Source organism: Tursiops truncatus, chromosome 5 (assembly GCF_011762595.2).
Source record: "Tursiops truncatus isolate mTurTru1 chromosome 5, mTurTru1.mat.Y, whole genome shotgun sequence".
Classification (NCBI taxonomy): domain Eukaryota; kingdom Metazoa; phylum Chordata; class Mammalia; order Artiodactyla; family Delphinidae; genus Tursiops; species Tursiops truncatus.
The window spans coordinates 119,765,022-119,786,394 of record NC_047038.1 but is presented as its reverse complement, the minus strand read 5'-3'; the positions used below and the strand labels follow the sequence as shown (position 1 = coordinate 119,786,394).

The 21,373-nt window shown below is 37.8% G+C and overlaps 1 protein-coding gene across 4 annotated transcripts in view; it reads right to left on the bottom strand.

Annotated features, from left to right (window-relative positions):
• The window catches only part of EMCN (endomucin), an 88,282-nt gene extending 74,039 nt beyond the window's left edge, over window positions 1-14,243 (bottom strand). For 2 of the 4 annotated variants that reach the window (XM_073805566.1, XM_073805567.1), the window contains exon 1: window positions 14,042-14,243. In XM_073805566.1, the coding sequence (XP_073661667.1) occupies window positions 14,042-14,111 (70 nt within the window). In that variant the 5' untranslated portion in view covers window positions 14,112-14,243. The remainder of the gene's footprint in view (window positions 1-14,041) is intronic. The other 2 variants (XM_019926473.3, XM_019926472.3) reach the window with 2 other exon arrangements.
• Between the last annotated feature and the right edge of the window lie 7,130 nt (window positions 14,244-21,373).

Sequence of the window (21,373 nt, the reverse complement as noted above, 5' to 3'; positions counted from 1 at the left end):
CAAGGGCTTCTCATTGCAGTGGCTTCTCTTGTTGTGGAGCATGGGCTCTAGGTGTGTGGGCTTCTGTAGTTGTGGTACATGGGCTCAGTAGTTGTGGCTCACAGACTCTAGAGTGCAGGCTCAGTCGTTGTGGCACACGGGCTTAGCTGCTCCGCGGCATGTGGGATCTTCCTGGACCAGGGCTCGAACCTGCGTCCCCTGCCTTGGCAGGTGGATTTTTAACCACTGCGCTACCAGGGAAGCCCCCCCACTCAGTAAGTTTTAAAGTACCTTGTAATGTCCTAAATTTTAGCTTCTCCATATGACAGAACGTCAGCCCAAACTCCATTTTTATCCTTCCCTTTTCATCTCATACCACTATGCGTTATTCCCATCTTTCTTTAACAATCAGGGTCAAAGCAGCCCAAAGCTTAGTATTGTTTAAGGGACTGATAATACAAGTAGAAACTAAGGGCTGAATAGGTGATCAATAATTATCTAATGTCTCAAATACCTATGTGGAGAAAATGTTATACAGTTGATCCTTGAACAACATGGGGGCTAGGGGTGCTGACCCTCTGTGCAGTCTACACATAGTTTATAGTCTGCCCTCCTTCTCCACAATTCTTCCTTATCCTCTGTATTTGAGGTTTTGCATCCATGGATTCAACCAACCTCCAATTGCATAGTACTGTAGTATTTACTATTTAAAAAAATCCACATATAAGTGGACCCACACAGTTCAAACCCATGTTGTTCAAGGATCAACTGTATTAAAAAAAGGGGCCATATGACCTACAATAATCCAGTTAGAATCTAAATCAGGTTTTTAAAGGAGAGTGTGTTGAGCTGCATTTTTAATATCTTGGATAATAGTAAGGAAATTTGCAATATAAAATAATTAAATTATTATTCATTTACAGGACGAAGTTTAGTAGGAATAAATATAAACAACAAAAGAGCAAATGCAAAAAATGTGCAAATTTAGTAAAACAGGGTAAAAATAAATACATCAGAAAAAGGTGTAAAGGCAAAGGAAACCCCAAGCAACATTTTAATCATGTGCTATGATTTGTCGTTTCTAAATTCTTTAAATTATTTTCTAAGTTTTATGCTTTCTCAAGACTGTGAAACAAGAGTACTAATCAGGGCTAAGTTAATTATTTATAGCATATTGTAATAAAAGCATTAATCTTTAAGAAAAATAAAAAAGAAAATGGTGACTGGAATGTCTTTAAAATTCTGAGATTGAGCTGGCAAGCCTAGTTAGTTGTAGAAAGTTGTCTCAGAACCCTGTCCTTTCAAAAATCTATTGAACCACCATGCACATGGTGATAGCTTTGCAAATTGCACACATAATGCTTAGATGAAATCCTACAGGTGAAGGGATTAACCCTATGCCCACATCTGCGAAGCAGCAAATGAGAGAGTCAGATTGGGTGGAAGTGCACATACTTTTGTAGGAATGAGAGCATTCCCCAATTTAAAGGGGGCACTTATTACTCAGGTTTAACCGAGTGCTGCTGTGAGGAAATATGAAACCTAGAGTTGCCAAAAGAGCTGAAAATAAGATTTTCTCTTTCTTTCTCTGTCGCCATTGTTGTTTTGTGAAACTTGCTGGTTTTTAAATAGTAGCTTGTAGTCATAAAACATTGTGTGGCCAAACAACACACTTCTGCCAGTTAGATATCAGAGGTTTCTAGTTTGTAAAACTCTGGAAGAGAGGCTGTTGACTTCTTTCTAAAACTTATCTTATCCTGGTTTATTAAGAAATAGCAGGGTAATGACCAGTTTACAGATTTGTTTGTCATTTTCTAATACTGGAGGTTTTCCTGTATATATTGCCCAGATTCATAACTTCACCGCTTCTCCATTTCTCTTCATGCTCAAATGCTAATCATTTAATCCTCCCTACCTTCTCAAATTCCTCTGGCTCTTAACAGTTCTCTGGGAACCAGAAATACTTGTGTTTGGATTATCAAACACATCCTGACCCCACTTGAAACTTTGATAGGACTACTACAGCTGTTTCCCTAATCAATCCATTATTCAAGGTGGCTAATTTTCTTGAGTAGCCTATACAGCAGAGGCTCCTGGTCTTTTGGTATTAATGAAAACAGAAGGGAGATTAATAGCAGAATGGAAAGCAATCAATAAGATCTTACAATGAGTTGGGAGTAAAGACTCTCTCTTTATAAAGAGATGGCCAAAAAAAGCTGGAATTTAAGCCTATGTGACTAGGAAGATTTCAACGTTTCCACTAATATTTGTCTTGACCAAATCAAGTTTCCTATTATCCTAAACTAGTATAAGTAAAAAAGAAAAGAAGAAATTAGGTTATACTGAATTAATACCAAAATTTTCCCTGAAGGCACTACACCCTAGCACTTTTCTGAAAGATAAACACCTCCAGACACCTCTGGTTATCTTGCAGGTATGGGACAGTGAAAAGAGCTCAGATGACTAGTCACAAACTTGAGTCTAGTCTAGGGTTTCTCAGAGGGTATTTCAGTGTACAAGTGTATAAAAATTATCTGCAGTAACTGCTGGAAAAATAGTTTTCTGTGTTTTACTGAAAGGGAGTGGCCTGGAGATCACTGGGAAAAAATATTTTAATAGATATTTTAACACTGAGGGCTACTGCTTTGAGTCACTAAGTGCGAGTTCTTGGGCTTTTCTCCTCTGATAATGAGCACAGATAACACCAGCTTGGCCAATCCCCTGGCAAATGTCAAGGATTAAATGAGATATTTGATCAGTGAAAGTGCTTTGAAAAATTCAGCATTCAGCCAAAGCAATAGATGGAGGAATGAACTGGCAAGAGATTTAATGATAAGAAAGAAATCTACAAGGTATTGGATCTGTAAAAGTGGCTAGAGGGCCGATGGGGAAAGCTCCTCCCAAATCATTAGAGCATTTAGAATGTCTCCCCATCTATTTGTAGTGAGGTGGATGGACCTAGAGTCTGTTATACTGACTGCAGTAAGTCAGAAAGAGAAAGACAAATACCGTATGCTAACACATATATATGGAATCTTAAAAAAAAAAAAAAAAATTGGCTCTGAAGAACCTAGGGGCAGGACAGTAATAAAGACCCAGAAGTAGAGAATGGACTTGAGGACACAGGAGGGGGAAGGGTAAGCTGGGACGAAGTGAGAGAGTAGCATGGACATATATACACTACCAAATGTAAAATAGCTAGTGGGAAGCAGCCACATAGCACAGGGAGATCAGCTCGGTGCTTTGAGACCACCTAGAGGGGTGGGATAGGGAGGGTGGGAGGGAGAGCAAGAGGGAGGAGATATAGGAACATATGTATACGTATAGCTGATTCACTTTGTTATACAGCAGAAAATAACACACCATTGTAAAGCAATTATACTCCAATAATGATGTTAAAAAAAAGAATGTCTCCCCATCTCTCTATCAGCCTTCCTCCACTTCTCATTCTTGACCTTTCTCCATCCCAGCCCCTTCAGAGAGCCTCTGCCTCTCTATCAGCCTCTATCACTTTCTCCATCTCTTTTAACCTCATTTTTCCTCTCAATCTTTTTCTGATGTCAGAAAATTTCCTTCTCTCTCTCGCAGTCCTTTTTTCTACCCCTCCCTCAGCCAAGCCAAATACAAATAATGCCATGTAGAAAAATGGAAAAAAGATCTTTCATTGGTACGTACTCTGAGAAATGTTGCTCACGGCAGAGAATTGGCTTTTTCACATGCAAAGAAGATCCGTTCTAACAGCCCTATCTGAAAATTCCTGAAGGAGGTAAACATTAGGGAACAGAATTGAACATCTTGCTCCAGAATGAACATATTTAGGAATCACAGAATGAAAATGAAGCAAGATAACTTGAGGCGAAATGTACAGAAATGGCTCGCTACAGGAAGATCGTACAATTGTAGATCCAGGAGAAAAACTTCGATATCGATTAGTCAAACCACATCATGTTATAGATGGAGAAATGAAAGTCTTGAGAGGTTAAAAAAAAAAATTGCTTAGCTCAGTCACACAGCAAGCTTGCGGCTGCTGGTGACGAAAGCCAAAGGGTCTTGGCTCAGAGGACGGCGCACCCCGCACAGGTGCACAGCGTTGGTCTGTGACACCAGCCAGAGCTCAATGAGAAAAGAAGGGAAGAGAACATCTTATATTCCAAATATATGGAAGGAGCTACAGCAGGTTTTCTTTTATGTGATACGATCGTAAAATGGTATATGCGTTGTAGGACTTTTGTGTTTTTATTTGACAAAGGAAAAAGCTGTTCGTCCCATGTCAACTGCCCAGATGGCATTTTGATTATTTATTGATCAGTGACAATTTAAAAATCTGGGAATAATTGAATTATTGGATCCCTTTACTTCTGAACAGGATCAGATAGGATAAAGTTATTTATTCGACCTTCTGAACCAAGACTTCAAAAAACAGAGAGGTGACTTCTGTAATCAGCGTGTCTTGAATTTCCATAATTTTACATTTTGTTCTGGTGGGGGTAAGGATTATTCTGAGCTAAATGATTCAGGATTACCTGATGAATGGTGCCTAGAATAAAAGGATACCAATTTTTTCTTGTGAGCAAGACACAGGAATGATTCAATACTTGCCTTCAGATAATCACACCATTCTGGTGTGATTTGGACAGTTGATGTAAACGAAAGGCAGGCATTTTCTGTTATTCATACAAATATAAGACAGTAGGTCAACTTCATAGAGCAAATCAAGTAAGTTCAGCCAATGAAGAGAGTATCCTAAAATGACACTCACAGCTTCTCCACAACCCAGGCCAAGGATAAAAATAAATATTGTGGGCTTCTCTGGTGGCGCAGTGGTTGAGAGTCCGCCTGCCGATGCAGGGGACACGGGTTCGTGCCCCGGTCCGGGAAGATCCCACATGCCGCGGAGCGGCTGGGCCCGTGAGCCATGGCCGCTGAGCCTGCGCGTCCGGAGCCTGTGCTTCGCAGCGGGAGAGGCCACAACAGTGAAAGACCCGTGTACCGCAAAATAAATAAATAAATAAATATTGTCCTCAAGTCACTGAAAACAAAGCCAGGAATGCCTTGGGTATTTTCAACTCTGCTGACTTTTGAAGGAATACAGTTCTCCAAATTAAAGCAAGAGCCAGTTGGTAAGCATCACCTATGTGTTCAAAGATAGGTCATGGGGAAAACAATGATCAATTAGACATTGTCCTTGCTTCCAAGAGATTTATGTTTAGTCAGGTTGTAATGGACTCTAATAAGCGTTTTTTAAATGATTGACAACATTATCATTTTTCTTCTACTTTGCAAATCTATAGAGTTTTAAACATTAATTGATATAAAACTTGCACCCAACAAATGAGGCCTTCAGAAAATGAAAAAAAAAAGTTCATAGATTCACATAATTTAATTATCTTAATCCCAATAATGCAATTACCATTAATAAACCTTTAAATTAGTTATGTGCATTTAAAAAGGTGATTCTCACTTTTTAAAACTGGATTTGCGGGGGAGAGATAACTGGGGGATGTCTCACTGTTGGACAGAGGAGTTGTCAGAATAGCCTTGAGCTGATAAATGCAGGAGTGGCCTCTCTTCCCTAGGGAGAGTGTGTGAGAGTTCAGCATTTATGTCCTCATACTTGCTGAATGCCCTAGGAGGACAATTTCACAGTTCATACCACACATACACACGCACACACACACACAAATCATTCCTTTTCCCACTTCAGTTAAAAATAAGTTCAGGGGGGAAGGGGAAGCTGGGATGAAGTGAGAGAGTGGCATGGACATATATACACTATCAAACGTGAAATAGATAGCTAGTGGGAAGCTGCTGCGTAACACAAGGAGATCAACTCGATGATTTGTGAAGACCTAGGGGGGTGGGATAGGGAGGGTGGGAGGGAGGCTCAAGAGGGAGGGGATATGGGGATATATATATATACATACAGCTGATTCACTTTTTTGTACAGCAGAAACTAACACAACATTGTAAAGCATTTATACTCCAATAAAGATGTGGAAAAAAAAATAAGTTCAATGTGTGATACAAATGATATTCTGTGTTTTGTGTGTGTGTTTTTTTTTAACTTGGGCATAATTTCAACACATAGCAATTTGAGTGTGTAGCAGCCATAAAAAAATATGTAAAGGTACATGGCTCAAAGAGCAATGATGGATTGGCAGTTAAAGGCCCAGACAGTAAAGAAAAATTCTCAAATTATGAAGTACATTCCTCTTCATCTGTTGATTCCATGAATTAAATGTTAGGTTGCATATTAATAACTAAATTTTAATAGTGATTTATGACTTACAGAGCATCTAAAATAGGTTTTCCAATTATCATTTAACACCAATATTGTGTCAACAATTACCATTTTTCTCATTTTTAGATAAAGAAACTGAGGGTAACAAGCATTTAGTGTCTTGGCCGGCTTCAGCATACTAAGAAGCTGGATCCAAAGTTGGTTGGTTCTCACATTAAGAACAAAGTTCCTTCCACTAACCTATCCCACCTCTAAGAGTAAGCAATGCTCAATACTTTAAGATAAGAAATAATATTTGAGGATGCTGACTATTCTCAGACTAAAAAGTTAGAATTTTCATTAAACACAAGTACAATTTTGCTTATTAATTTGAGTGAGTAGTTTGTACGGTGAGTTAAATAACTTACAAATCTGAAAAGCATCTTAGATAATATACCAGTCTGTATATGTCAAATTGTGCCTGTATATATTATGATTAAGAGCATAACTGGCAATCGTATTTCATTCCTACTTCAATTCTATTGTGAAAAATTATGTGCTGGTTTTTCTCTTTGTGAGAATGAACATTGTAATTATGTAAATATTTGCTGATTCCAGATTGGAATCAACTTGGCAATAAAGTAGTTTGTCTAAGGAATTGGATATTATAATCTGTAGGATTCTGAGTTCCCAAACTCAGCAAAACATAGAGTCATTGTATACTGGACACTATTCTCAGTGTTTTTGTGTGTTACCTCACACGATCCTCCCAATATCCCTATGAGGTGAGACTGTACTTATCCCTATTTTATAGCTGAGAAAGCTGAAGGTTAAGTAACTTGCCCGAGTTCACACAGATAGTAAGTGGCAGAGCTGGAATTTGAACCCAGACAGTCTGGCTCCAGAAGAATTATAGATGTGACACTAAGTAATTATTTCACTAATAGTTATTTCCTCTTTGCTTCTTTCCTTCTCTTCTAAGTCCCATATTAGCTGCACTGACATTTGTATCAGAGCCAAGAACATTATTTTTTTCCAACCAACATAACAGTGAGTAGGTAGGGAAATGCCTACAACTCCTTTAACCCATCCCCTAATAATTAATTGAATCCAGGATATTAAGTGGCTAATTAGCACTAAGTAGAAATTCATTCATAGCACTGTGGTCTTAGTTTGCAGTTTAGAGGTGCTGAAGGGGCTATGAGAGGCAGCAGTGCTTCCAAACGACTCAAGTGGAACGTCTCTACCCTTATTCTTTTGATCAGAAAAACTCAACTTATTGCAGTTGTACTGCATTGGAAGATAGCAAGCTAGAAGGGAAGATTTTGAAGAATAATATTCTCTGATTTGATTTTAAGCACTATCACTCTAGGATAACTTTACACTATCTCCAAGCCTCGGTGTCCTAATCAGTAAAATGGGAATGACAAAGCTGGCCTTGAAATGTTGTGATGGAAGTAATGTGTGTAAAGTGCCAGGTACAACAAATGGTAGATGTCAGTAGATGTTGTAACAATACATATCTTGGTTAACTTGGACCAGACCTAGTTGTGATCTCCATTTTTCTTTTTTTCTTTTTTTTTGGCCGCATCTTGCAGCTTGCAGGATCTTAGTTCCCCAGCCGGGGATAGAACACACACTCCCTGCAGTGGAAGTGCAGTGGAAGTCTTAACCACTGGACCACCAGGGGAGTCTCCATTCTCTGTTTTTTGACACAACTAATTTAGGTTTAGGCCAGAATATGACTGATTAAACAGAATAAAAATCAGTTTACATTTCAGATGAGCAGCACACTAAGAATAGAATCAATGACATTGACATTTTTGACTACCAACCTCACAATATAGTTCCTTATTGACTCTATACAGACAAATGATTGCCTTAGGAAAGGACCTGCTTAGAATATTGTTTAACTTATTCAACAAAAGCTTTATCGAATTTTTTCTTGAAATGAAGAGGAAGAAAGGTAGTGAATATCAATTAGAATATCAGAGAAACTCTGGTATAATGTATATATTATCATCCAAACCAAAATGTTCCCATCAGAAAATAATCAATCCTGAATTTCTCCAAAAAGCAGAGCCTGAGACAAGGGTTTGTATGCAGTTTGTAAAGGAAAGTGATGTCAAGAAAAGGAGTAGAGAACTAAAATAGTGAAAATGGAGCAGCAATAGAAGAGGAAAGCATTTATTCACTGGCCCCATTCTTCTTTTGGGCAAAGCCTGTCTCATAGAGTGCTAAGGCTCCTGCACTTCTAGCTCAGACACACAACAGTGCCAGGTGGGTTTCTGTAGGTGAAGCATGCCTTAGTATGAGAACAACAGGAGACAGGAAAGCAAGAGATACTCATTCACGTGAGACAAGATACTGTCAAGCTACACCTGAGAGGTTGCCATAGCAATGGTTAGATTAAAGGCATCCAGAGAGGATGTAGGTGGCTGCTTCTATATAGAGACTAGTTATGATTACCTCTACTGATATGTCATTCTACAAGACACAAAACCTCTATTCAAGTTTAGAAAACTATTTTTTTTATGGTTGCCGAACTTTGGGAATCATATAGTGGCCCTTCTAGATGTGATTGACACCACTAATCTTTCCCATGCTACTGTTGACATTGTGTGCAACAGTAGAAAAGGAAAAAGGATCTTACTTGTTAACTAAAAGAACTTCTTTTAACACTCAACAGGCATTATTAGCCTAACCTGACAGAGCTATAATGACCCACAGGAATTCACTAACAGGAATGGAGACATTTACTACACGGGAATGGAATGGAATGTCGTTTAGAGTCAATTCCTGCTTTGACATTCAAGGTTTAGAAAAACACATCTCAGATTGTTCTCAGAGGTAAAGAGGAAGTTGGAAAGTGATGACTAAGAAAAAAAGAATATAAGGAACTTGGACTAGATAATTATTTACAAGTTAAAATATCTACCTGAAGCTTGAAATATAATGTCATCAATGAAAAGGAAAGGATGGGCAACTATCCAGTAGATTAGAAGCTTTTTGAAACGTTCAGACGTTCATCTTTTTTTCTCAACATCTGAATAATTACAATCAGCAAGATAAAATTGCCAATTTGCCAGTGACAACTGTTATGAGTCTCTTAAAAATAAGAATTCTAGAATGATCACTTCTACTTTTAAAGATCATTGAAGAAAAAAAGAGTAGTAAGGAAAGTATGCCAAATAAAAGGCTTGGAAACTTTTCCCATTGAATTTGTTTCCACACTCATTCACTCTTTCTATAATAGATCACCCACTTCAGGTAAGATCTATTGATAGTGACTAAGCTAAGAGGAAGTAACAAGTAAGATAATCTGCTCTGAAGCAACACATATGTTACTTAAAATAACACATGAGTTAATGATGTACGATATTTATTTAATTTTTTTCCAACTTCTCTTATGTGAACTTTGCTTTTAGAAAAAAAGGCATTTTGTATTTTTGAGAAATTGGTTGGTAATAAGGTTTCTCCTTGAATATTTATAGCCATAGAAGATATTACATAAAGTATTTGATACCCAAAAAAGGAGAAGTAGAATCAATTTTCTTTAGATATTCTTCCTCCCAATGATTATAGTCAGAGTAGTTTATTCGTCCAGGTTTGCTGTAAATTACTGTCACCTGGTACTAGGTTGTCCACCTACCCCTAACATCTTCTCCTCTGCTGGAGTTTGGGAATTGACTTACTTTGATAAGAAGCCCCTTTCCATGTATTTGGCTTGCGCTTTCATAGCCAGGGATCAAAATACTCCACTTGTTTTCATGTTATGTTCTGTGATTCATACCTGTCCACAACTCTTTCACAAGGATAAGGTAGTAAACAAAAAGTGATTATCAGAGGAAGAAATTAAAAATGGATAGGCAACTATATCATTCATTTATGCATTCATTCAGCTTATTATATCCTTATTATGTGTTTAGAACTGTTACTATCCAGACTATAATAAATACGACCCTTACTTTCATGGTGCTTATAGTCTGGTACAGGGGATAAGATATGCACACAAATAACTAAGATAAAGTTGGAAAATAAGGGCCATAAGAGAGTTACAAATATGGGCGTCCAGCAGAGAAATAAATTGCCTCGCTATGTTACTAATCTTCCAGTGAGTAGGACAGGACTAAAATCTCTTGGCAGACAAGTGTAAAGAACACTCATCCCCCACCATCACCTCCAGGGGCATTCCACCTACCAACCAGACGATTTTAACCTACCATTGGACATCTCTATTTGAATATCTTATTAAGACTTCGAACTCACCATGTCCAAAATCAAGTTCATCACTTTCTCCCGAAACCATCTCCTCCTATCTTTCCATACGTCTGGTCCCAATCCATTTCCCTACTTCTGTTATTCAAATAACACGCTACACCTCAGTCACTATCTCTCTCATAGCCAGTCAATAATACGGCGTCACAAACTTCCTACTTCTTTAAAGCTCTTCCCTAGACCCTTCTTTTCATTTTATTGACAGACTTTCAGACTTGGAATAACATTTGAACCATTTTCTTTAGCTTTTCTCTCTCCTGACTGCAATAGTCTAATGTATACCCTGTTGACAGATTAATCTTCTCAGTTTATGGTCCCAATCAGATAATTCCCATGCTCAAACACATTTAGAGAATCCAATGTAATTAACTACCTGAGTCAATATTACTCATCCTGGTATTCAACATATCCTGAGGCTATATTTCCAACACTTAAACTCTGTCCAATCTGTGACCTCCTTACATTTCTAGACTGGAACATACTGATGTTTTAAAGTTCCTATTCAAGAAATTCCATCCATCCAACCTGTTTCTCAAGTTTCAAAGTTTATCATAATTTCCACTTTTATATGAAGGCTTTTCTGATGTTCCTACACCCAAAACTAAGCTAGTTGTGAATTCTCCACAGCATTCTTTATTTACCACTTAAGACTTACGATAGAATCAAACTTGTAATTATTTGGTGCTCCTCTCTCCCCACCACTTCTAGGACAAGGGCTGAGTCACAGTGATCGCTATAAACCTACAGCGTCTAGCATAGTGTTTGTCTTAGAGGGTGTTCAATCCATTTTTTTTTTCCATGACACTGAATGTTCAATCCCTAACAAATGAATTTCAACAAGCAATTAAATTCTTCTTCAGACACCAATAAAGTGACGTGTGTTCCTGCTTGCAGATGGCTAAAACATTTTAATCTTTCCTAAATTAATGTAAAGTTCAAAAAGCAAATGGCACTTGAAAAGTAAATTGTTTCCAGGGCCTCTTTTTTCTTGGAATCCTTCTTCATTTAACTTTTCTCAGTCCTGACAGTCTAAAGCTCATCAGTCTAGACTTAAAAGCCAAAGGAGCTTACAAGCCACGCAGGGGTCTGTTCAGTTTTAAATACAATTTAGAAAACCTTGGGAAAGAATGACAGTTCCTTTTCAAGAACCTCCCATACATATTTCAATAGAACAGCTTTCCAAATTGGAAACTGTAAAATATTGTACCGCTCACCAAGTAATAAAGTCACTCACTGCCATGCAGAAAGATTTCCTTGGTTTTCACGAAGAGCACAAAAAACTATATTGTATTTATTTAAATCTGAAACTGACAAAAAAGACAGAAAGAAAAAGAAAAGTAGTCAATTTCTCTAAAAGATCATTATTTAGGAATAAATTACTATGCAAAAAAGCATGGATCTTCTTGACAACTTGTGAATTTAAGGCAGATGAAATGCCTCCTTCTGTACTCCTATAATCAACTCTGCTGATGAAATATGTTAAGCATTCTAAGCTTGGGGAACATATAAAGCTTTGAAATCAATGTGTTTCCGGTACAGGGGGTTAGGAAAAGAACTTAATAAATCAGCTTAGGAAATGCTTCATTTCCTGAACCGTATCTGGGAAGGAAAACATAAAACAGGCAGAACCAGGTGCAAAAAAAATCCTACACGTGGATGGGAAAATCTCCTCCAGTTCCTTCTAGGCCTCACTCCGATGGTCAATTTATGCTCCTGAACCAGCACTTCTTTTTCTAGGATAAATGGGGTAGATTTTACAGACACTTGCCTTAAAATTAACAAAGGCTCCCTGGCAGAGGTTGAAAGAGATAGTCATTATGTAACCGCTGTCTCTGCTCAAATAAGAAATTATCTTACTATTGACATATATACACTAATATGTATAAAATGGGTAACTAATAAGGACCTGCTGTATAAAAATATAAACAAAATTAAATTAAAAAAAGAAATTATCTTACTTTGGTTAATAGTTCATTAGAAAGAAGACACTATTAATAGAGAGGTTGGGCTCATTACCAATGAGCTAAAGGACGCTGGTTTTATTCCTACAATGATCATAATAGAAAAATCTTCCAGGTCATCTCTGGGTTATCCTTCACCTTTCCAGCTTCCTTACGGTCAGGTTTTGTAGGCTACTTCTATTGATTCTATTCCACTTTGCTTTCTGAAGTACATGTAATCCATTCCTATCTATCTCTCCCATGCAAACTGAAGAGTTACTTATAAGCTAGTGCATTGATTTCTGTGTCATCTCATAAATATTCTTTATTAAAAAAAAATCAGAACTTTGTAACTCATCTAAGTGAAATTTTCTGGTCTTATACCCACTTCAGCTTAACCCTGGAAAGTCCCAGATGGATTGTAATCAATCGTATGTGATTTTGCAGTGTTTGGGCATTTGTACTAGATTTATATAACATATTTTGAGAAATTAATGATAAATATTGTTCAAGAAGGAGTGTGTTTATTTTTTCCTACCTAATCACTGCAAATGGAATTTTGTAAGCAGTGAAGTTTGAAAAGAGCACATGCACAATAAAATTAGAATTGAGGTTTTTCCAGGGCTCCTCAGAGCCAGAATCAATGTGTCCCAACCGTGTTCTTTTATGATAGTTTGTACTTTAGTTTTCGCACCTATTAAATCTGTCTTATGTTAGATTTACATGCTTATTTCTCCCAATAGTGCATTTGCCACTGTGGGCAAGGACAATGTCTTAACTCATTTTTGTATTCCTTGCACTGCTGAATACATGGTGAGAGCCTAATAAATATTGATTAAATCTAATTGCTTACAGTAAATCCCTCCGGAAGGGTTAAAAGTCAAATGTAATAATTTCTTGCAACTGGTCATTAATATAGTCAGGGCTTATGTAGGTGCATATATATCCTTTATCTAAGTTTCAGAACCTGCAGTCAATGGGTAGGGTTTTTATGTCTATAAATTCCCTGAAATGTTATGCAAAATATTGTACGTATGTGTGTAGATCTGTGTTAATTTCTAGAGCAAGCATCCATAAACTTTAATCAAGTGACTCTCCTCCATTCTCACCCTCACCCTCAAGATATTAAGATTCACTTGCCCAGGCAGTTTTATCCAACCTCTCAATTTATCAGAGCCAAAAGATAGTTGGGACAAATATAGGCCAGCGTCTGCAGAGCAATGTTTCTGATTACAGCCTTTCACCGGTACATGACAATCTTGTTATTTCTAGACTTACGTCTGAAAAGAGCACATTTTTGAGAAATAGTCCATTTTTAGCCAGCATTTGATCCCCAGATTGTTACTCTCTGAAAAGGCTATTGTATATTCCCGGTACCTTTACGATGCCATGGAACACACTTCAAGGCCGCTGCAGCAGCAAACACTTTCCTTCCGTGAAAACAAACATCCTCTCTGCGGAGCCTTCTCCACGCATCCCCCCGTCCACGCACACACACTCAACTCAGCAAACGCACTGCTGCGTCTACTTCTCAGGGGAGGCTCCCTGAAGGTAAACTGAGGCTCAGAGCCGCCCACTAGTGATTTCTGATCCACACCGTCAGAACAATAAGAGAAAAGGGTACCTGTGTCGTCCAAACCGCTACAAAGACTGGACAGAAGAAGACAAAGTATGGTCCCTTGAAGCAGTTTCATGGTGCCTGTGGCTCGTCACAGTGGCTCTTCTCTCCAGAGTCAGGCAGGGACAACTCCCTCCCAGCCTGGCAGGGCCTTCTCAGCAAATGGAAAAGGTGTGCTGGACTTGAACAGCCACTGCCCATGCCTACTTATTTCGGGGGCTCTGATAAAGAACAGGAGGAAATGCACACACTCCCTTTGGGAGTTCAGCAGAGAGGAGATTTATTGTTTCAGTCCCTTACAGGAACTTTTTTTTTTCTCTTCCTTTGGCAGCCACTTGTGTTTTTGTTACTACATTATTTTGTTCTTCTTCAACAAAAAGGTCAGGACGGGTTTTGAACAGAAAGAGATCTTTCTTGAGAATGGATCTTACAGGCTTTCTAACTTTTGTTTTGAAAGCATGTTTTGGAGTGTTTATAAAGGGGCCTTATTAAACAACGACTTGGTTTGGATAAAGAGGCTTTAATTGCCTGAGGGTTAAATTTGAGAGCAGAATCCACAAAGAATCAACTTTTCTTCTCTCTTTCCAACTTGAAAGCCAGATCAGTAAAGACCACCTTCTGGAGATAAGTGCAAAACTTTATTAAGTAGATCATGCTCTGACTTGAGTAAGTGAAAAGACTTCTTATCTGATGGCCAGGGAGGTTTTTCAGGATATTTCTAATAGAATTAAGTAAAGACCCGTGAGTGCCCACGGCTCATTCCTGGTCTTATTGTTGGAATTCGATGAAGGAAAAGGAAAAAATACTTATAATACCCTGTGGATACTCTTCTCTAGGAAATGTGATGGGAATGGCACTGGGATGGAATGCCCTTGTAACAAGTCAATGAAGTAGGGAGAGATGGAGTCTTTGGACCAGAATGTCAATCAGGCAAGATACTCTGTGTATTAAGGATCTCTTTGATGTTAATAGCAATTGATTAAAACATGGTGCTAATGCAGCCTCAGCCCTGACTAAAATCCCTGTGTGTGTGCGCCAAGTAATTCTACACTTCTCCCCAGCCACAGGCTACACGTCTAAACTCAGCCAATCGTCCTTTATATACCTTTAGGCATGAAGCCCCTGGACAAAAGAGTGTCAGTGGGTCAATATTAATTCATCTGTTCCGCCAAGAAAACTATTCCAAAAGTACACCTTTATCTGTTTATAAGGAGGACATACATTTCACTGCTGCACAGTGCAGGGAAGGACTTATTCCGAGAGTGGATAGAGCAAGTTGATTGATCAAAACACCCCAAAAACTAGGTTGTTTTATCCTAAGTTATACCAAGTCTCAGAAGAGCCTCTAAGTGTCTATTTTGTGTATAAAACCTAATTTTACCCTTTCTTCTAAGTAATTTTCTAAAACAGACTGCCTTTGGAGCTGTTACTTTATTTGTCATATCCTGGAGAGTATAAAGATAGCAATGTATGTGAATAGATGTCACATGCACTTTCCAGAAATAAATTGGGGTGTGGCCATGAACTCACAGTGGAGCCACTCACATTACCTCACTTCCTGCTCCTTCCTCTGCTTTAACTAGGGAGTTTTCAGCACACATGGTCAGTCCTGATGTTGGTCACAATCATTGTTGCAGGAATTCAATAGCATTTTGATTTCTTTGATTCTGATGCCTGACTGCTAGGCATTTCCGTGAAAAACATTAGATGCCTATTCCAAGAATGCTTGATAATAGAATATTATGTCTATTTAAAAGATAAGACCTGTAGATGAAGAAAATAAAAACAAAATCTGAGAAATGCATTTTTAAATGGTTAGGCAAAAAAAAAAAAAAGGAAAAATAGGAGTAATACAGTAGGTCAGCTTTATCTTAATAGATCAGGGGTATCTTTAAGGTAAAAGAATTCATTGAAACAGTGGCGACTGCAAGAAGAGACAGATCAATGGTATAAAATAGAAAGTACAGACACAGAAATATATATAGCTATCTACATATATACATAGGTATATTTGCCCATATGTGTGTGTGGCGAGCTTAGATATAGATGAATTTAATATCAAATTCATCTCAGCAAATGTGATGAGCAGAATGTATTATTTAATAGGTGATTTTTGACAGGTTTTTAACCATCTTAAAAAAATTAAAGTTAGGCATCTACTTCAAATACCAAAATAAATTTCTTATATGTTAAAGATTTAAACATAAAAACCAAAATTATAACATTCTAAAAGATAACATGGGTGACTATTTGCATATAACTGGGGTAGAGAGGACATTTTATGCATAACTCCAAAAGCAGAATACATAAAAGAAAGACTTGATCTTTTTTCTTACATAGGAATTAAAAGATTTTTGGCTCAACACACAAGATGAAAAGGCAAATGTAAAAGTTCATGAAAAAATAATACATAATACAGATTTGATATCCTTCATATGAAAAGACCTTTTGCTAATCAATAATAAAACAATGACTTTGTACCTGAAAATAACAACATCATAGAAGAAACAGAAGGCAAACAAAATGGAAAAGTATATTTATCTCAGTAGAAATTAAACACATGGATATTCAAGAACTGAGATAACAGATTTTTTTTTTTTTGCCTTTCCAATATAATTAGGTATCTTTTCTGACAATACCCAGTTTTAATTAATGTTCAAGGAAAGTTACTGTCTTATTCTTGGGGTATGACCTTTCAGGGGGGTGTGACCTGACAATATACATCAAGGTTATTGATACACCAAAACAATACACATCTATGTTAAAGAACCATACTCTTTGAACTTGCAATGATACGTTTAGGAACTTATTCTAAAAAGTAAGATGCTCATTAAAGTTTATGTTATTATAAACACTTGTCAAGGACATTAAGTATTGGGGAATAAGATGGAATATTCTGCCACAAAATAGTATTAAAACATTTTTTATGGATGTGGAAACACCTTCATGATATTTTGTTGCATGTATCTATGCATTTGTATGTACATGTGCATATATACATATGTGTGAACATATACATGTATTTAGAATAGAAAATGTTAACAGTGCTTATATTCTGGCAGCGAATTGTGGATGGTTTTTATCTTGTATTTTTTTATTTTTCTTAAAAATTTTCAGAGTAAAACGTATTATCTCTATCATAAAACAAAACAAAACAAAACTTTTGTTTGACCTGATACTTTTTGTTTAATTTAATATTTTGAGGGAATATTTATACAAACATTTTTTATTCTAACCTACTTGAATGTTTTCATTATTTGGAAGTGTGTGATTTAAGAGCACTTTATTAAAAGAAAACCTGTGAAGAGAACTAAACCACTCTAATCTGAGAAATGAAAAGATGTTTTTGCTTTTGTTTTTTTCACAATGTGTCCTCTGTATTCTTGTTGAATCTGAGAGATAAGCTGTTGTGAGGTCACGCAAGAGCAATCTCAGAATTCTTTCCCAGCACATCTCAAGGTTTGCAATTGACATCTTTGACACTGAAGAAATTGTATAGTGAAGACTCCAACACTGATGGGCATTACTTTAACTTGTGTGGTGCTGAGAAGATTATTCAGCCGGCACTATTACTGAGCCCCAAATTAAACTTCCTTTCCATCCTTGCCTCCTTCCTCTCTCCTAGCGCGTCACTGAATAAAATCACCTAAAATGGTAGGAAGGCCAAAAGGTGATCATGGGGCTTCCCTGGTGGCGCAGTGGTTGAGAGTCCGCCTGCCGATGCGGGGGACACGTGTTCGTGCCCCGGTCCGGGACGATTCCACATGCCGCATGCGGGCCGCTGGGCCTGCGCGTCCGAAGCCTGTGCTCCGCAACGGGAGAGGCCACAACAGTGAGAGACCCGCGTACCGCAAAAAAAAAAAAAAAGGGATCATGAACTAGCAAAGAGCGTGAGCTCTGTGTTCAATCCTGGCTCCTTCTTTTGGTCCTTCATGGCTCAACTGAATTACTTGGCCTCTTTATGCCTTGGTCTCCCCATGAAAAAAAGGGGATAATCACCATGGAAACTTCAAATGTGTTTAGAGAATTAAGTGAGATTCCAGAAAGTCTTCTAAAATTGTATATTAAAACCGACAAACCTTAACCTTGTAGTTTAGGCTAAAATAGATTGTCTTCGTTCCATGGTATGCTTTCAGGTTGTTCAGATTTTAAATAAACCATATTATTCCAAAGTGATTGACCAGTTTCCTAAGAAGTATTCCGATGATGAGAGTCCCAAAATATTGTTGAAAGCAGATTAAACAGACTCTCAAATCTTATATTTAGGAATTTATTCCATGTTCCACTTTTAAGTTTCTTTAAATATCAGGTCCTTTCTTCAGTGGAGATAGAACCTAACAGATTCCTTTTGTTACTTGTCTATCTGAAATGGCAATTGGGGAATCTCCTGAAGGTATTGGGAACAGAGCTGAAGACAAACAGGCTCGTGGTCCTAGAGATATTAAGTCCCCCTCCTGCAAAGCCAAAATGGATACGAGGATCAATAGTGGGCGGGCCCAGTCATTTGGCCAAACTTATGTCGGTAAAATATCTTCCTCACTTACTAATAATCAACTCCCAGTGGCCAAGGGCCAGTGCTATTTCATTATTGCTCAAGTTAAAAGAAGACACGGTACGCTGATTTTTGAAGTTTCCGAAGAGCTTGTCTTTTACATTCTGCAATGGTCCATTATAATTTTACACCTCAACATATAAAGACAAGGCTCTCACCTCACACTAACTCCCTAACCTTATAGGGTTCAGTCTCTAAGTCTCGATATATAAGGGCATAAATATGGGAAAATTGTAAAAGCACCGTCGCTCGAGGATAAGATATTCAAAAAAGTTACTTTAGTACAAAATTCTTAGTAGCATCATCATTTGTCAGGAATCCCCCTGACAAATGGTGAACGAGCTTGCATGTCAAAAGTAGAAATTACTCTGTGAGGCAGTTCTCCTGTTGGGCTATGCTTCTTGTTAAAAAGTTCAATCACCATGTCTCATCCTTATCTGCCTTAAGAAGCTTTGGAAATCATTGTCATAAATTGGTTTTTTTGTGTACAAAACTGAGCTTAAGGGTTTTTTCCATTAATCCTATTAATAAGGAAATGAGATTTTTACAAGCACTTTTGGGGAATAAGATAGAATATAATTCATTGAATTATATCTAATGAAGCACAGGTATGATTACTTCCTTGGAGTTCTGTAATATGTAAATGAACTCAGAAATACTGATAAATAAGCAAATATAAAGTACTTCATTATTTACTCAACTTTCCATTTAGCTCAGCTGTTACCACACACCCTATGTCCAAGAGTTCTGCTCCGATGTCTTATTTTTGGTGTGCTAGAAATAGTATCTTAGGGGAATATTCTTTTCTTATGTCAAATGATACCTAATAAAAATTGAGTGAGTAGTCTATGCCAGGGATTTTTTACAGTTATGTTCATACAAAAGTGTGACTTAACTGCATGGCATCTAAGTGCTTTCACTTCATATATACTCCATCCAGCTTAACTAATTTACCTATTCAGATTTTCCTCCTTTTTTCTACCCATTTTAGTTCTTATTCTGTTTCCCCAATCCCTTTTTGCATTGTTCATCTCTGTGGCCATTTCGTAATACTCAGAGGAATCTTTCATAGGACTAGATCGGAAACAATTTAAAAGCATGATGAGGGATTTATTTACTTCGCCCTTCCAAACTTCCAGACAAATGGAAGTTGAAGTTAATTCTCTAGAAACTGGGTTGTTTTTTCTCTTTTTTTCCAAATAAAGAAAGCCAACTGCAGGCACAGCTTTCTGGTATTCATAGAAACATATAAACTTAAAGTTAGAAACGGAGTGTCTGTACTGGTTCATTCCTCTTAATAAACCACTCTTTACACATAACTCAGTGAAAGAGTTACCTTACTAATGGCTCCTGGGCGACTCCCCCGGGGATTCAAGAAACTGCTGTTTGCTCTCTTTGTCTATTTTGTTCCCAATCTTCTTTGGTCATTCCCTCCCAGGATCCAGTCGATGCCCTTCATAATGGCCTCTACCTACTGGTGTTTCAGTTTGGTTTCCCCTTGGATACTGTATCCCAGATCAACATTTTACTAACCTGTGGAGAGATTTCCCAGATTATGATGTTCCATACACCCCACCCTGACTCTTGTCAAAACTGGCTGACGGGCTTCCCTGGTGGCGCAGCGGTTGAGAGTCCGCCTGCCGATGCAGGGGACACGGGTTCGTGCCCCGGTCCGGGAAGATCCCACATGCCGCGGAGCGGCTGGGCCCGTGAGCCATGATCGCTGAGCCTGCGCGTCGGGAGCCTGTGCTCTGCAACGGGAGAAGCCACAACAGTGAGAGGCCCGCATACTGCAAAAATAAAAAAAAAAAGCAGCAACAATATCTCAGAAACTCACTTTTACAGAATTTTTATTGCTTTAAATTAAAATATAAATTCCATTAATTCCATTTATATTGTCAGCCTCACAGCTAATTAAGCCTGTCATGATCTTTTCAAGTGGCCATGTGGAAAGACATATTTAGTTTTTATGATTCTGAGCTCTTAAATCCCAAACATTCCAAACTGCCTTGAATAATTGTTCATGAACCCCTTTTAAATCTCATTATATTTGCATCCTGATTCATAGAACAAGAATAAAATACTGCCAACTCGTGAAGTAATGGTTATATTCAAAGTGGTTTTAGATTTTTTCCTTTCTATTTGGCCGAGGTGTTTTTGTGAACACTCACATTTGAGACATGGTGACCAAGGTGTGATTCTATTAGAAGGGCATTCTATCTAATCAGTTTATAATACCATGTTTTGTTTCATGCTGCCCAAATAATCTTCTAATAACACCTTCGCAACCCAAGTAGAATTCTCTTGGGAAAAAACAAAAACCAAAAACAACCAAAAAACATATTGACCCATAGGGCAAATGTCTCAGCTCCTTAGCAGTAATTATGTTCTGTTAAATTACTAAATTAGCATTTGTGTTTTTCTCCAACCAGCTTCTTTGAGTGTAACTAGCTTGGTTTAATTCTCCAGATTCAACAAGTTTGAGTTTCTGGGGCTACAAAACTGAACGCTAGATACTGATCCATTGTGGCCCAACCACGTATTCCCTCTATGACAGCCCTGCCTGGGCAACACTGGAAAAGCAGTGCTTATTCCTTTGGTTGATTTTCTTCATGATGAAAATAATGAAAAATGGAAGCTCCTGCTATACTAAACATATTTTTCCCCTTTGATGTTCCAAGAGACAAAGATGGAGAAGACAAAATATGAGGCTCAGGACTAATGGCCCTTTAAGAGGCCATGTGGAACCTCTACTCTGCAGGAGGCCAGGCTTCCTCTCCACCTAC